Below are 18,137 nucleotides of genomic sequence, written 5' to 3' on the forward strand. Positions count from 1 at the left end.
GGCCCTGGAACCAAACCCCAGAGGATACCAAGGGCCCACTGTATAAATCTTTCTTCCAGGTAACGAAAGGCAGCAATGGCTAACATGAATCACAACTTTATTTATATTTTTAAATGCCGGTACAGAACTGCCAATTTAGGCATAGGTCTCATTCTGTAGTCTATAATATAGGCATAAATATGACCTCAAGAAAAAAAGTCATATGGATTTCTCCTAGTCTGGAGACACTAGGATAGGACAATGACGTTCAAGGGATCATCAGAGTCAATCCAGTTTTGGGTTTGTTTGTTTTTTATTGCAGCAATGGCTTTGGGAGTAAGGCGAAGGAAGGGTGGAGAGAGGCAGATCACTGCTGGGTTGCTGCAGTGTGTCTGCAGCAAACAATGCAATAAAACCTGACCTGGGAAAGAACAGATTTTTACTCCAGGCGATTCTGCCTTAGCTGTGTGCGCTTACATACAACAGACAAGGTAAACAGCTGCTTAGTGGCTTAGTGGTTAAGATGCCAATTCTGAAGATCGGAAGGTTGGTAGTTTGAGGCCCAAGTATTGCATGATGGGTTGAGCTCCTGTCACCATTCCCAGCTTCTCCAACCTAGCAGTTGGAAAGCATGCAAATGCAAATAGATAAATAGGTACCACTTCTCAGTGGGAAGGTAACAGCATTCGGTGCAGTCATGTTGGCCACATGACCGCCGGATTTGTCTTTGGACAACGCTGGCTCTTCGGCTTAGAAACAGAGATGAACACTGTCCCCTACAGTCGGTTATGACTAGATATTCAGGTCTAGGGACTACCTTTACCATTGTAAATATAAATGTGCATGGGTAATACTGAAAAGACTGAAGCACCTTTCCTCAGCCTTTTTCGTTTAAGCCCAGAGCAAGTAATTGGCAAAGAGTTCCACGCCACACCTCTGTGAAATCTGCAAGGTATCTATAAACAGTATCTACAAGCGGTTGCTCATGCGCTGTTACCATGGCAGCCCCAGGAAAAACTAAAAATAAACAGAAGGAGGGATTCTTGCATGCTCCGTTGAAGGAAAGGGGCGGCTGACAGGAAAAGTTTGGTCGATACCCTGAAGAAATTCATAGAAGGCTTTCCTAGACATCGCCAATATCCTCTAATTTGGAGACAAATGACAAGGTAGGCAACTTCAGAAATAAAAATAAGCATGATTGCACAATCTGCTAAACGAAAGACAAAATGGAACGAACTACGCAAGGAGCACCTATTAATCAATCAAAATAAAACGGCAAAAAAACAGAGAGGAGACTTTGATGCGAAGATATCATGCATGAATGAAAAACGAATGGAAAATGTTTGGTGTTGATTACGTGAAAGAATGCATGCCTTCACCTTTAAGGATGAGAAGCATTCTTTTATTCTCACTCTTACAATGTAGGAATGTTATCAGTAGAATCTTCCAAAGATCTGAAATGAGTCTGGTACTTTTAAATACGTTCATAAATCACCTGAGTACTGAGGAGGCCAACTTTCCTTATGAGACCAAGTTATTTAAATCATAAGAACCAAAAGGTAGTGATGAGTTTCATAAGGGTCTCTCCAAAATGGAGGGGGTGGCATTGAAGTAGCAAATGCAATTCACTTAGTGTGCTGTTATGTAGTTGCTGTGTGTCTTCAAGTCATTTCTGATTAAAATTCTTAACAAGATTGCATTCACTTTTACTAAGGCCTAGAAAATTTAGGGATGTCAGGAACCCTAGTCACACAAGAACATGAAATATTCATCCTGCCGCTGACTAATTTTTTAGTAAGAAGGGAAATGCAGGGTTCAAAGAGGTTTTTTCTAGTCATGTTGAGGGACTAGAAGAGGATATGGCCACATTACAGTACAAAACAATGGCCCTTTTTAAATGGTAAGCACAACCTCTATGAATAATGATTTTTCTCAACTATACACTTTCTTTCCAGCAGCAACATGGAAGCAACACAAGAACTCTCCATAGGCCCAGAAGTCCAGCTTCAGCAGAAGTACTGGATAACAGAAGACAGTAAAGCCAAATTGTTGACAGCTGGTGCCGAATGTTTGGAGACGGTCATTCAAAGCGAGCATTACTATGACACTGCTTCAGACGAACTAGCAACGGCTGACTTGTGGTTAAGTCAAAGAAATCATCAGTGGTGCCTCGTAGTGGACTCTCAGAAGCAAAGAGGCGGTGGAAATGTCGCCAAGTCAGTCCCTAAGATGCAGGAACTGCCATGTCAGGACTTAAGAGAAAACCTTACAAATGATAAACCCACTGATTGTTGTGGGTTTTTGGGGCTAGGTGGCCATGTTCCAGAAGAGTTTATTTCTGACGTTTCACCAGCATCTGTGGCTGGCATCTTCAGGGAAGATAAACCCACTGTCTGCAAAGGTTTAGAGGAGAAATCAACAGAATCAGAATTGCTTCCCAACCAAAACAATCACTCGCATGAGTTTACCGAATCTGGAGCGCATACAAAGGATAGTTCTACATACACTGAGCTTGTGAGAGAGAGTGACATAATGACCTATCTGGCAGGTTTCTTTAACATAGATTTGAAAGGTGAAGATGGAGGAAATGTAACCATGGAAGACTTTTTGCAGAGGACCGGTATCCAGCATTACGCCAGCAATCATACCGTTCACCAAGCAACATACCTGCTGAGTAACAGGTACACAATTGTAATCCAAAGGGATGAATGCTCTTTGAAGGAGTCTGCAACTATTCGGCTAGAGGCGGATGTTTTAAATATTTGCAAAGGGTTTGAAGAAATTGAGAAGTTGGGGAATTACCTAGGATTTATCCAAAGTGAACAAGCGCTTACTATCTAGCAAGCCGAATCAAGACAGTACGATCACAAAACACTCCAATTTTCATACAACTTTCTGAGTATTCTTTACTAATGATTTAAGTCTATTATTATAAAAACACTTCAGTACATTCTATTTGCCCCTTTAAAATCTTAAACCCATTGATGGGTGTGACAGAATACTTTGCAGCATGGAAGTGCAGATTTATGGCAATGGCAGCAGTATGACTAGTGTCAGCAGAGATCTATGAATAGCCCAATGAATAGTTGCTGGAAGAGACTTTCAGGAGAGCTCTAGTAAAATCAACTGCTTTAGATTTGTTTCTGCTTTTTAAGACTGCACAGGTGGCTGCATGTTAGTTCAATTAAACAAATCCCTCGACTTACCAACCCTAATCTTCTCATTCAGCAATGCTGCACAAAATCACGCTGTCTACAGAAAACATCTGTCTCTGGCAAACAAGGATCCCAGCAACCGTGAGCAAATTGCTGAAAACTGTTTGCAGATTCTTGCAAATGAATACAGTACATTATCACTTGATAGCATTCTGGCATCTAGGATGCGCACATTCAGCCACACTTATCATTGGTAAAATGCAGTGTACAAGGGCTGCTAGATTTGGCATTTCTTCCCTTAACAATTCAGAGACCAATGCACTATGAGACATTTTCTGACACATTTGCACATAATTTTAATTGACAGATTTCTGCTGCTTCTCAAATTGTCATCTCTAGTGCATTTAGCAATAGCAAGTACATTTCTATGCCACTTACTTGCATGTACTAAGCGGCTTACAACTGTAAGCTTGGCATTCACTACAGTGTCGTCTATTCCAATAATGTGTTCTCTGTGCATTTGTATATTGTGCACACTTTGCTTTGTACTGATGTACTCTGCTTTGAATTGTTTATATATAAGCAGCGTGTACTGTAAGAATTTTCCAGTAAGTAAATAAACATTTGTAATTTTAAAAACTATTTACAGACTGTCAACATATAGAACTGCTAAAACCTGAGCACTTGGACAGACGATGTGAATGACTACCAACTGACAATTAATTAAATCTGGTCCTCCATTTAGTGTAACTTTGGAGCAAAACACACTGCAGAAATAATCCAGTTTGAGACCACTTTAACTGCTCTGGCTCAATGCTAGGGAATTCTGAAAATTGTAGTTTTTGAGACATTTCTCTGTCAGAGAAATCTGGTGCCACAATAAACTACAATTCCCAGGATTTGTACTGAGCCAGGGCAGTTAAAGGAGTCTCAAACTGGATTATTTCTGCAATGCGTTTTGGACCTTTCTTTGGCATCTTACCAGAATGAAAACAAGAAAGAGCTTCACTGCTTTGATTTCTTGTCACTGTCCAGATATTGCTCCTGATGAAAAAGGCAAATGATGGGATCCAGTGATTCAAGTGTACAAACAAGCGTACACAATGCAATTTATTATAACCAGAGCTTTAAAAAGTTATTTTGGAATTACAGCACTCTGAATCACAGCTTTAGCACAGCCACAGCGACTGTGGGACTCTATGAATGGCAGTCCCAAAATAACCTATGCAGGCCTGACTGTATCATCTTCAGCAGCTTACCCTTCCCTGCTTCTAAATGTAGAGAACTAAAAAGCGAGCAAGCAACTATTTGACAATTTGGCATGATCTTCTGCACCAGATATCCTGATGCATTTTGCCACACTGAGCATAGCTACTTATCTCACTCAAGTATTTTATCAGCAACACATCCTATTAATCTATGCACTACAGGATACAACGTGTTCATAATGACCAAAAAGACAAAATAGCAACAGAAACTGTACAATCTCTGGCAACACATAAATGCATACATATATATTACTTTGCCTCATTTCTGGAGCTATAGACAAGCTTCTGTTCCCTGAAGCAGCAGGGTTGCACTAGTTATTTAAACTGAATTTACTAGGCAAATACTGTACTTCTGCCTATCATATTAAATACATCACATTGTCAAAAAATAAACTTGATTAACCAAGTTTACATAGAAAGACCCATGAAAACCTTCTAGGACTATGTGTTCTAGACAAGATCTCTACCCTTAAGAAGGCCGAAAAGGCCATTCACACAAAAACTATTATGTAGTAAAAGCCATGACGGAACAGTCATTTATAATAACCAAAATCCCCTCTACAGTACTTTCCTCACATGGGTTTTAATTTACTGTTTCGGCACAAATTAATATGCAGCCTCAATGCACCAAGTAAATCTTGCGGTTTCTGAAATGTCATTTGCTGTTTTATTATCTCAAACTGCTACCCAACTGTAACTCATGTCCTTGTCATTCTATAGTAGAATTTATGGCAGCGCATAGGTGTAGCAACTAGTATCTCCACATTAAGTACATGCCAGAGAATCCAGCTCCTAGACGTGGCCATAACAGGGCTCATGCGCTCCCCTTCCCCAGCACAGCGCCACGAGGATCACAAGGAGATCAGCAGCTTCTACTTCTGGTTCAAGATTCAACACAGGTTAAAATTAACTGGGGTTAATTTTAACTGCAGTCAAAATGAGAAAAGAGGGAAATCAAAAAAGGACATCACACAGTGTATAAATATAAATACCTAAAAGCATTAAGTTGCACAAAGGTGCACCCAAAAGGAGGACACAGGCTTAGTAGTAAATACACAGTCAGCCCTCCACATCTGTGCCTTTGGCTTTTGAGGATTTGATTATTCATGGATGATTTAAGATGTTCTCTCTAGGTCCTGCAGCATGACTCTATGGTCAACTGTCATTAAAAGCTGCACTAGAAGACCTAGCAATTCCTTGAGATAACACTTCTCTGGGCATCTGTAGGTCCTCCAGTGCAAATCTATGATCAACCTCTGGCAGATGTTGACCACAGAGTTACACTGGAGGACCAGAGATTCCTAAAGAGGTGTTCTCTTGGCTAAAAATATAGTGGCTTTTCCCCCTTATTCGCGGTTTTTCCACTTTCACGGGGGTCCTGCGCCCTTAGCGCCAGCGAATGTCGAGGGCCCGCATTTGCTCAGCTCAACAGAATGGAACTAATAAACACATACAAAGCCATACAAAAGTAATTTATCCATGCCTAGTTTAGCGAAACACATACAGCAAGCAACAATAACAAACAAACCAAACACTAAAGGTATAGGAAGCCAAAGAACTCTGAATTGGCCACAACTAGTCAGAAAAGAGATTGTGGGCTCATGGAGGATAGCTCAACTAAACCAATGGTTTTAAAATCCCACAGGTTCCATGCTGCACATTTTAAGGAAAGGGACTGAAAAGCAGACAGTCAATGTAACAATAACTTGACGAAAACCTACTAGGTTTCTGCACTTGGAGATGATTGAATTTATTCCCTGCTTCTGGACCTCCTGAATATAACTGGCTGACTGCGTCAATGGATGGACCATGGGTTTGATCCACCAAAGCTCTTTATGTTCAGGAGCACTCAGAACAGTGAGAGATGTTACGTAAAGGAGAAATACCGATAGCTCATCTCATGCATGTATTGCAATAGTAAATTTACAGGTCTTCTCCTACAGTGGCCAGCTGCTCAGAAGGCTAGCCAGCCCCAAAGGAATGAATCAACATTTCACATGTGTGCTTTAGAAAGTGTACAAAGGACACTGTTCTGTAACTGAGCAACAGAGAGAGAAAGAGCCTGTGAAGAAGAAGAATAGAAAAGGAGGCCTCTGCTCACCCATACATCCCTAAACTCTTGCGCTCTCTCATCTTGCCTGTTTGTAAGGTTATTTATTAGTACTGCCACAGTCAGATGCAACTGCAGCATTACAGAAAATATTCACATAGACAGCTTTAATGTGCTTCTTGCATTTAACGCAAGAAGAAAGAACGGCTGGTTGCAACCGAAAAGAAGACCTCGTTGGTGGCACCCCAATTGTGGAATGCCCTTCTTTCGAATGCCCAACTGGCACCAATACTGGACTCATTTAAGCATGAAGTAAAAACATGCTTATTTATTGCAAGCCTCTGGGCCTAAATTTTAAAAATGCTTTGCACATGCTCAGAACTGTTTTCACCATCTGCGCCTGTTCCACCCTGTTAACATATTTCACATGTTTTAATCTATTCAAATTATTTTTAATCCCTTCCGATTGTTTTAACCTGGCTATACTGGCTTTACTTGTACCCTGCCCTGAGGCCTTGTCATATATATATATATATAGGGCAGAATAGGAATAATCCAATAAATGTTTTTAAAACAGAGTATCTGCTGTTCTGTCTTTTGTGCTTGGATCCTGGAGGCAATGTTTTGTGAACCTGTTACCTCTTAGGTCCTGAGGAAATGGGCAAAAACCTGTGCCCATCTTTAACCTGCCATAGCCTTTTGGATCAAGAGTCCAACCCTAATTCCACTGTTCCAGTGAGGCTTAATAAATAATGCATTCCAGATTAGTGGTAACATCGTTTTAAAATAAAGAACATGAATAGCAACTAACAATGTCAACTGGATGTTTCAATACCATCACCTTTCCCAATTTCAGAACTCTATAGTAACGCTTCAAATATATTCTTGCCAATACAGATCAACCTTCTTTTTTCATTAAAACAGATTACACAACGCAAAGTGATAAAACTGGCTACAGCTGGGCTAATGTCCCATCATCGTTCACTGCAGGAAATACAATAGAGCAGACAGGGGAAGATGAAGATCAACAGGTTATGAAATGGATTAAACAATAAGGTAAAGAGAAGTGAAGTGTGAAGACTAAACTTTTTAACAGCGCAATCCTATACACACGTTGATGCAGAAGTAAATCGCAATGAATTGAATTAAGACTTGGGGAATAAATCTCACACAAATCTCAGTCCTGTTTTACACACAGAGAAGTACCAGTATTCACGCATAGTTGCTACAAAGCCTCGTGTCTCCAAGTACGGTTCCAATGGATTTTTCAGCAAAGGGAGAAGTTATTGATGCCAATGACACTATCCCCCAGTAACCCTAAGTTCTTAGGACAAGGACACTCAATTCTACTCCGGAAGGCCTTATTTACTTAGTTGCGCTGGACAAACTTCCCATGAAATGCACTGACTCTTTTTGAGGCCGTATCATGCAGCATCTGTCCAGCATTCAAAACATCAAACAGAAGTAAAAGATTTACCGATCTGAGCGAAGCCAGACCTTGATCTACTTATTACTTAATCAACATCAAATTAAAGTCTTATACTTTACTTACAATTGAGTAAGATAAGAATAACTGATTTTGCACATCTTAAAACTTATGTTTGGTATGAAGCATATTCCCAAATAAATCAAGCACATTTCTTCATGCATATATAACATTCTGAGAAGTATGTTTTTTGAGTCATTTAGCCTTCTCTGTCAGAGAACTCTGGTGCCACAATAAACTACAATTCCCAGGATTCCCTAGCACTGATCCAGGGCAGTTAAAGTGGCCTGAAAACTGGATTATTGCTACAGTGTGTTTTGGACCTTAGATCAGGGATAGGGGACCTATGGCCTGTCTGCTGTTGATGAATTACTACTTCCATCTGCCTTTACTATAAGCCAGGTTGGAAAGGGCTTACAGAGAGAAAGGACTCTAACAACTTCAGGAGGGCCACTAATGTAGAAGTTCCTGATGGGAGATCCATGTAAGCGATGAATTCCTGCCACTGTCGAGTGGAAAGATAGGCAGCAACCGAAAAGGAGAGTGAGGTATGAAGGTTACCAGGGAAGCCTGGCTAGGAACTAGTGTCCTCAGGCAGAAGGTTTCAGCTGCTATTACAGAAAGGCAAACTGTCAGGTACATCTTGCAGCTTTGGAAACTGAGTTGAATTTTCTCCTCCAGGCTTACTAAAAGAGTTAACAACAGATGGGAGTTAAGTTTTTTAAGGGAGTTCTAGTAACAAAAGTCAACACTGAGATGTTAAAAGAATTATCTTGAGAACTCAACTTAATCGCAGGAAAGCAGAAGCTGCAGCACAAATATTTGGGTCCCATCTGCTACAGCAGGGATGGGAAAATGCAACCTGTGGGTCAGACACAGCCCTGAGAGCCCCCTTTTTAAGTCCCACAAAGCCTCCTAGATCCTCCAAACTGGAAGGAGTAATTTATGTACCCTTTTATTGGTCTATGGCTGTAAATAAAAATATCCTATCCTATGCACCCAAATCTTGTCAAAGCCAGCCCAGGCACACACAAAAACATGCCAGCCACAAAAAGCAAACCTCTGTGTCCTTATTGGCCTATATTCCAGCCAAAAATTGTGACTGAAAGTGACACTTCCTCATTTCCAAAGGAGTAGGGAGGAGATGTTTTAGAACGACAGTTGTCCCTCCACATTGGCTTGGATCAATGAGGTGACAAATGGATGCGGCATAGTGTCCTCACTCTTGACTCTTTCAATTATACTCGCTCTTTGGTGTTAGCGCATTTGGGGACCAGTGGGAGAGAAAGGTCCCCTGACACAGAAATAGCCACTTGTGCGCATGAATGGCTGACATCCAAGGAATGCTGCTCTGACAGTTGAGGTGCAGCAGGTTGGGCCCTTTTCTTGCGCTCCAAATGGTGGGCACTCCTCTGGTCACACCTTTGGGCAGGTAACTCCTCACACACAGAGGAGCCTGTGTTGCCTAAGAGGGAAGGCTACGAAATGTGGGATGGAGGACTTCCCTTCCAAGAACGGTAATTAGTCTGTAGAAGATGGAAGGGAGGCGTGGATGGATCTTTCTTCACGCCTGTCCTGAGAAAAGGCAGCTGAAGAGTCTAAGGTGTTGTAAGAAAGCCACTGTCACAATGGAGGGTAGGAAAGAAAGAAAGGAGCCAAAGGGCAAAGCATCAGCCAGGACAGATGGTTAATAGATGGACTGTCCACCAGATCTAGAAAGACAGCTAGTATGCTCTTACTCTCCTTCTAAATGGCAAAACAGCAACAACGCAACGTTTGTTATGGTTCCCTTTCCTTTTTCAAACTAACTGGATACAAAGCGTATACATAGAAATACACATAGGCTTGGATCCTATTGTTAGTCCCAACTAGAGTAGACTCACTGCAGTGGCAAACCTCCTCTGAACAAATCTTGCCAAGATGTGGGTGTCTGTGTGGTTATATATATGTGCGTCTATGTCATATCTATCTATCTATCTATCTATCTATCTGTGTGCTAAGTGCTTCAATACATACATGTGTCTTTGTGTTTTAGATCAGCGATCCCCACACTTTGGTCTTCCAGATGTTTTGGACTTCTGGTCCCCAAATCCCCGAACTTCATCCAAGTTGGCTGGGGCTTCTGGGAGCTGAAGTCCAAAACACCTGGAAGACCCAAGTTTGGGAACCACATGAGTCTGTGTGACACATATAACACATGCATACATGCATCTCATACATAATACATACTTCAATACATACATGTGTCTGCGTTAGATACGCATGTTTATGTCATATATATCATACGTGTGTTTACATCATATATATATATATATATCATGTGTGTTGTAATTGCTTCCATACATGTGTGTGTGCGTGTTTTAGATACGCAAGGATCTATGCCTTATCTACCTCTATATCTGTATGTCATATCTGTGCATATATGTCACATACATAACACACATGAGCATTATTGACTTCAGTTAATACCTTGTGTGTCTGTGTGCTTTATGAACACCTTTGCCTTGGCCATATATATAAAACATGTGTGTGTGCGCGCATGCCATGCATACGTGTCATACATATATAAGAATGCATCTATGGCATAGACAACATGTTTCTGTGCATCTGTCACATATATACAACACATAAGCATCCATCTGTGTCATTGTGTACAACATATAAGCATATGCCTGTCACATATATATATATATATAACATATGTGTGTGTCTATGATAAACACAACATGTGTCAATGTCAATGCTTTTATTTATGATTTTAATGCTTGTATAATTGTGTATGATGTTAATGTTCATAATCGTGTATAGAAATCTATGAATTTCTATTGTGACTTTCCATATTTATATGTTGTGATTTTGTTGGTCAATGACTGAATAAATTTTATACATATATATATATATATAAACATATAAGCATGTCTGTCATATATATATATATATACAGCATATATATGTGTGTGTGTCTGTCATATACATATATATATACACCACATATAAGCATGCCTGTCTCTCACACACACATATACACAAAACACAGACACACACACACACGCATATATATATATACACACACAACACACACATGTGTGTATATATATCTACACACAACACACACACATGTGTGTATACATATATACACACAACACACATATGTGTGAGTGTATATACACACACACACACAACCTATTTATAACAAACCCCCAGTTAGCAAGCAGCAGGTGCTTCTGGGGCGACCCACAAAGGGCCCCAGGCAGAGACACACACACAACCGAGGGCCGAGGTTGTGTGTGTGTTTGTGTGTTATGTCTCAGCTGCCAGGAACGAGGGGCGTGAGAGGGCCCTGTTGGGAGGAGAACCGAGGCCGGCGAAGAAGGGGCTCCGTCGGCGGCTCACCTGCGGAGGAGGAGGCGGCGGCGGGGCGGGCCCCTCTCACCTGCTGCCCCGCTTGGTTCCGCCCCGAAGGACCGGCAAAGGACGGCGGCGAATAAAGGCCCCGCTGGGCCTCGGAAGCGGACTAGAGAAGCCGGAGAAAGCGCCTGGAGGGAGCGGAGAGTGAGGAAATTAAAGAGAAAAAGGGAGGAAAAAAGGAATGACAAGGCGAGCAGCCAATGGGAAGGAAGGCTCGGAACAAAGTAGCCAATAGGAAAGGGCCTCGGGGGCGGGGTTTATGCAAATGAGGGGGCAATGCGCAGGAGGCTCTTCTTCTTCAGACCTTGACTAGAGAGAGAGAGAGGGAGAGGGAAGGGGGCGCGCATTAATGGAAGGGATGGAAGGGGAAGGGGCCGCGACTGCGCAGGCGCAGACTGGCTCGTGCCCGCGCGCGCGCGCAGACCGTTGGCTCTGAGGGGAGGGGGAGGGGCCCTTTTCGTTGCTGTTATTATGGGATGTTTGAGGGGAAAAGGCGGGAAGATAAAGGGACATGAGCCCAAGATGGAGGAGGAGGAGGACAGTCCACACTTTGGCCAAGACAGTGGCATGGAGGGTTGTTCCCACACACAAACACATATATACACCCCATATATCCAGTCCTTCAGGATTTTGTACATCATATATATACTCAAATAAGAACAACACACTTTATTTACTATACAAATAGATTGAAGGGACTAGTCAGGAACTCAAATAAGAACACACTTTATTTACAATATATATATATATATATACACACACACAGAGTAAATAAAGCGTGTTGTTCTTATTTGAGTTCCTGATTAGTCCCTTCAATCTGACCTTGGACAAGTCACAAACTCTCAACCTAGAAACCCCCATGATAGTCACCATTAAGGCAGAAAAGACTTGAAGGCACACAACAGTAACAACAACAGATGCTTGAGTGCCAAGTCGGGGCTTTGTCGCCGTTGTTCTTGTGTGTATGGCGACCCTAAGGCAAACCTATCATAGGGTTTTCATGGCAAGTTCCCTCAGAGAGGGTTTGCCATTGCCATCCTAAGGCAAAGAAATGTGTCTTGAGCTACTTTCGCACATTATCCTTAACAAGTGTGTCCTTTGGGGGTGCATCACATCCTCCAAGAGTCCCATTAAATCCTCTTTCTTGCCACTTTCCCAGCTCCTTTTAAAATGTCCAGTTTCTCTTTCCTCCTCCCGGTTTCTCCCTTTCGTCTTCACCATACTTCGATCACTGCAAACGTTACTAGCATCCTTGGATGCTCAAGACCCATTGCATACAATCTCAAAGTCAAAATGGTGTCCCCTTATGACAAAAATCAAGAGTTGCCTTTTGGGATTTGTTTTATTAGGGGAATTTTTTCAAACCATGGATGGCGAAATCCGTGGATGCAGAGAACCAGCTTCATAATGACGAAACGTCAGCATTTCTGCCTGCGGCAACCTTAAATCATTGGGTTATTTCAGTATTAGACAAGACACTTCGAAATTAGGCAAGACATTGTGTGTCGTCACCCAAGTTTCAAGTCAGAGTAGAAGTAAGGAAGCCAACATCGGGAAGTTGTCACTAAAGTAATATTTCCGTTGCATTGACTTGGAAAGTCTGTGGCTTAACTTTTTGGTAGGACGTCCTGAAAGAGAAGAGGACACATTTTTAAATGAGCTGCGGTAAAATAATAATAAAGCAAAGCAAAAATAGCAAAAACAAAAGGATAAGATGGGGAAAAGGAGGAGAAACAACAACTTCCCCACTTATTAATGAGAAAGAAAGAAGTCTAAACCTATTTTTAAAAGGTTCAAATGTCTATACTTGGCTTTGCAAGATAAAGCTGGTGCTGGAGTTTAGGAAACAGCTTTGGGAAAGCTTATCCAAAAGTAGCCACCAACTAAATAAGAAAAGCAGTGTTATATTTGGTATAGACTTACACTGTTCTTCTTTAATAATAATAATAATAATAAGTTTATTTGTATTTTCCCGCTTCTCCCAACGGATTGAAGCGGGATTACAGCCAAAAATCTCCATTTTTGACTTCCTCTTATTATTATTACATAGTTTGTACTTGCCTTTCCCCTTCGAAACTGGGGAACTCAAGGAGGCAAACAAATTAAAACAACAACAACTATATAGTTATAACGTACAAAGAGAAACTTTAAAGTAGAATGAAACTATCTGCTGCATTTAAAGGCAGTTTAAAACATACAAATGCTTTAGAAACAGCACGATTAAATGGGATTTAATTAGAAGAAGCAAGAAGGAGCAAGTGTCAAGGCATGGAATGACATTACTTAAACTAGTCAAGAAAGGTGGGATCATCGGCATCTCTGGGGAGAAAAAACGCCAATATTTGTTATGCACAACTGATGTGTGTGTGTGTGTGTGTGTGTGTGTGTGTGAATGATGGTATATTCTAGTATATGGTTGTTAGTTATAAATAGACAGAAAGCAGATCTGTCCACAAGGATTCATGGGAAGGACCTCTAACACACTGCAGAAATAATCCAGTTTGAGACCACTTTAATTGCCCTGGCTCAATGCTAGGGAATTATAGGAATTGTAGTTTTGTGAGAGATTGAGCTTTCTCTATCAGAGAGCTCTGGGGCCACAATAAACTACAGTTCCCAGGATTCCCTAGCACTGAGCCAGGGCAGTTAAAGCAGTCTCAAACTGGATTATTTCTGCAGTGTGTTTTGGACTGGAGATGCACAGATGCACTTATCGAGAATGCATTTGGAAACTGACGTATACACATTTTAGCCCTGCTGTTTTCTCTGGATTAAAGGTCGGCATTGATCTTTTTTTATCATAAAACAAACACAAAGTGTGATAAGCAGCAGCAAAACAGAATAAAAAAACAAATCTGAAGTCGAACTGTTGACTGGAGTTAAGTGCATATCCTTCCTACACTTAAAAGAGGCAAAAATAATAGCTAATAACAGGATATACAGTACAATAAGTCCAGTCTGTCTGGTGGTGAGGATCACTATGCCAGTCATTTTCAAAACACGAAAGCTCATGCTGCCAACTTCTTTCTTTCAGTGAGCCTCATAGGTGCTACAAGATCCCTCCGCATACCGATTCTACAGATTGACACAGCTATACATTTCAAGGTGTCTTCAGATACTGGAGCCGACATTTGATATGAATTATGTGTTTTAAAAAAATACCATTTGGTGTAAGTTTATGGCAACATGTGGAATAGTGTTTTGATTTTCTATGTTGCTGTCCATCATCTCCCTGTCCCATTGCCTCTTCTGTTATCTTCACCCGAGTTTTCCTCTCCATGTTGGTGTGGCAGCTGCAAGCAACAGCTGCAAAGTACACAAAGCACAACGGACAGCAAAGGAACAGAAAAAGGGCGAACCAGGCAAAGGCAGCCTATGGCACACTTGGCTTTCAGCTCCCCGTTCTCTGAATTTTATTCCCAAACATCAGCTGTTTTATCCTGACCATCAATGAGCTTTTGTCGGCTCGTTCTTGTTGTTCCTCGGCTTCTTTCTGAGCATCATTTTTTTGGCTTTCTAACCTTTGCTTTTGGTCTTTGCTCTTCCTTGCCACCCAAGAGGTTACCCAGATATTTGTTGGTTGGTTTGCTTTTACTGCCCACCTTCCCTGGCATTTTAAAGCTTTCTTTTGTTTCTTGGACTCCGAAGGGGAGACCCTTCCTCTCTTCTCAACAGTCCCATGCTTCAGTTTTGCTCATGCTACGCAGATCTAACTTCTTCATTACTCATTTGGTCACACACTAGTTGTGGTGGGCTTTGTAAGTACTGCATTGATAACCGGAAGCGGGGTTAGATCATTATGATGAAAGATGCCCATAATTCTCCAAGTGTTGTAAACGTTTCTTGGGGGTTGCTGGGAGCTTTGGTTGACAATTGCTTTGGAGAGTTTATATTAACTGTTTGGTGGCTGAGGTTCTTTGACTAAGACTAAGGCTATCTTCTCTATTAACCATACTCTCTTTCTCCTATACCTCTTCTATTGTTCTCATGCCACCCGATAAAAGTTTGTATCTTGCATCCTTCCTGTATGTATATATTTTTCTTTTTACCCTCACTCATTCCCTTTCAGTGAGAAGGTGAGAAATGGGTTTCCTCCAAAACCATGCTGCTATTTCCTTCACTTCCAAGCTGGGGCTAAAATCAGGGTTAGGATTTTTCATGCTCGCTGGAACAAAGCTATTTTAGGATAGTAAAATAAATGATGTGATTCATGTAATTTTAAAAAGCTTTTTCTTGTAGGTGTGTGTGGCCCAACAGGACTTTCCCACTGATTTTTCTGTCTCATAGGTGATGCACACTTAAATGCCAAACATGCGCAGCACATTAGGATTTCTGCATTCAGAAGGATGCAGAGAAACAAAAGGCATTCCTTAAAGACATTAAAAATGTACTCTTTCATTCTGTTCCTCTGTGCCCCCGTTCAAAATGGCGTTCCCTGTCTCTGAAAATTTGTCTCTGTTATGTTAAGGCAACAGATAACAAAGGCCTAATGTACACAACTTCTCTGTGACTGGACCAAAGGGAAACAATTCCTAGATCTTTCTGCACCATCTAGTGGCAAGAAAGAAGATCATTTCCATTGGATTCCAGGGTGTGTTGTGCCATAATAGTATTTTCCTTGGGAGGCGTGGCAAATTTGGATAGATTTTCATGCTCAAGTGTACATGTCACCATTTTCAATGACAGAGAATGCAGTGCTATCCACTGGTTTAGATTATTTTTGCAGGAAACGGAACAATTCTATGGAGGATGTTTATGTTCCTGATGCCCAGGAGTGTCAATGCGCATGTATTCCATTCCCACACGAGAGCAAGATTGGCCGGTCTGGGGGGATTAACATGGGATGGGGGACACACCAAAAATAGCTAAATGCAAACCAAGTGGCCACACACAACTGATTGATAGAGAGGGAAGAGATGATGGAAGCTGAAATTCAACAATATTTGGAGGGTTGTTAGTTTTCCACTCTCTTCCAGGGCGATCTAAGAACTGGAACAAGAACTGTAATGCATACATACAACATACACAGTGGAAATAATAGGACTTAAATCAGTCATGACGAACCCGTCTTGTTGATTTAAATGGACCTGCTTAAAGAACGATCATATCTGTGCTATGCAGTTATAAGAGCCAGCATTGTGAATAGTGAATTGTTTCCCAAATTTTGATACTCCAGATGTTTTGGACTTCAGCTCCCAGAATTCCTGATGGCTGGCCCAACTGGCTAGGGCTTCTGGGAGTTGAAGTCCCAAATGCCCAGATGACCAAAGTTTGGGAAACACTGGTATAGCAGTTTGGGTGCTGGACTAGGACTCTGGCGGACCAGGGTTCAAATCCCTACTCAGCCATAGAAGCCCTCCTTGAGCAAGTCCCACTCTCTCAGCCTCAAAGAAGGCAATGGCAAACCCTTTCTAATCATATATTGCAAAGAAAAACCCACTGTAGCTTCACTTTAGGGTCACCATACATTGGAAACAACTTGAAGGCACACAGTGGCTTACCATTAGTTATATTCGTCTCCTTCTCTCCTTTTTCTTCCATGTCCATAGCCACTGCGGTGGATGATGGTACAGATCTGTGCTTCTGAACAGCATCTGCATTCTTTTATCACTACTATAGCATATTTGGATACAAAACAGAACATTTACAAGTGTAACTCTTGTTGCTCCCCTTTTCTATCCACCCACAGCAGTTTCTACAAACTCATGGAGATTGCATAATGCCGTCAGCTGAAAACATAACACAGAATAAACTTTATACAAATCCAAGGCTGGACTTACTGTGAAGCTATCAGTGACGGGTAATGGAGACCAAGAGATGGCTGTGAAGCTGCATGCATTGGCATCATGTCCCCGTCGCATCTTGTCACATCCCAGAATCCTGAACTGCAATTCTGCTATTTCTGCTCAGTTTCCAAAATATGCCTGAAGATAGCACCAGTCAGAATGTGGTTTGATCAGAGGAAACCACAAACCAACTTGGTTGCCTTTTCACTCCACTCTTTCAGAAGTCTTTAATAGCTTTACTTTCTATCATCGATATGAAGAAGATGAATAATCACCATCATGAATGGCACATAAATGGCAACTGATTGTTTTATTAATCTACAATGAGAAAAATGTTGCCTGTGAAGATGCAAATGGCACAGAAGAAAAGTACTGCTTAGATTCACAAATCTGGGCATAGTTGTGTAAGAAGGCAAGTAGTTTGTTGGACAGTGACAACATCTGTATCCTTTCACTGCCTAGCTATGCAACGTAGAAGAAATATATCAGATGCTCCTGGTGGCAAAATATATGTTATCCTCACCCACTTGCACCAATAAAACTGGAACAATTTTATTGTCCAAACATTTGGATTAATGTTACACACACAAGCTTTGGATCATCTTAGTTTAAACTTTAATTAGTGAAGAAGTCAGCTTTATTCTAGCTTGTTTGAATAAACTATAGTTCAAACTCTTGTCCTTTGAGGTGCAAAACGTCTTTTCAAGTTCAGCAAGGGTCATAGGAGTTTTGTTTAGTAAATGTATCTACAACACTTCCTTGAGCATCACAAAAGTGGCCACAAGGTTCATTGCCTGCAGTGACACACAGAGTAGCACTTGAGTGAAACCATGCATGTCCAGAATACCAGAACTGGAAAAGTAATTTGTAAGATGAATGCATATGCCATGCAGAAGCCTCTCCAGGACCTAGAACATTATGCTACTACGGCTTCTGCCGTTATGGATAGTTTCCGCAGGCCATTAAATTCACCTTCAAAATAACTTTCCCCGTTGAACCACAGAC

At 41.3% G+C, this 18,137-nt stretch overlaps 2 protein-coding genes across 4 annotated transcripts in view; one reads left to right on the top strand and one right to left on the bottom strand.

Moving 5' to 3' along the window:
- Positions 1 to 11,655, bottom strand: part of LOC149308056 (ras-specific guanine nucleotide-releasing factor RalGPS1) — a 140,817-nt gene extending 129,162 nt beyond the window's left edge. For both annotated transcript variants that reach the window (XM_089534989.1, XM_089534988.1), the window contains exon 1: positions 11,332 to 11,655. The gene's annotated coding sequence lies outside the window, so the exon portion shown is untranslated. The remainder of the gene's footprint in view (positions 1 to 11,331) is intronic.
- Positions 1,020 to 3,702, top strand: LOC149308059 (uncharacterized). 2 transcript variants are annotated; one of them, XM_089537007.1, is made up of 2 exons: positions 1,020 to 1,145; positions 1,935 to 3,702. In XM_089537007.1, the coding sequence occupies exons 1-2, from the start codon at positions 1,138 to 1,140 to the stop codon at positions 2,818 to 2,820; spliced, it is 894 nt and encodes a 297-aa protein (XP_089393133.1). In that variant the 5' UTR covers positions 1,020 to 1,137; the 3' UTR covers positions 2,821 to 3,702. The 2 variants fall into 2 exon arrangements, with proteins under 2 accessions (XP_089393133.1, XP_089393134.1); XM_089537008.1 differs by having other exon boundaries at positions 1,938 to 3,702.
- Positions 11,656 to 18,137: the final 6,482 nt, after the last annotated feature.

Source organism: Sceloporus occidentalis, unplaced genomic scaffold (assembly GCF_023333645.1).
Source record: "Sceloporus occidentalis isolate IW3139 unplaced genomic scaffold, rSceOcc1.0.p SCAF_8, whole genome shotgun sequence".
Lineage (NCBI taxonomy): Eukaryota > Metazoa > Chordata > Lepidosauria > Squamata > Phrynosomatidae > Sceloporus > Sceloporus occidentalis.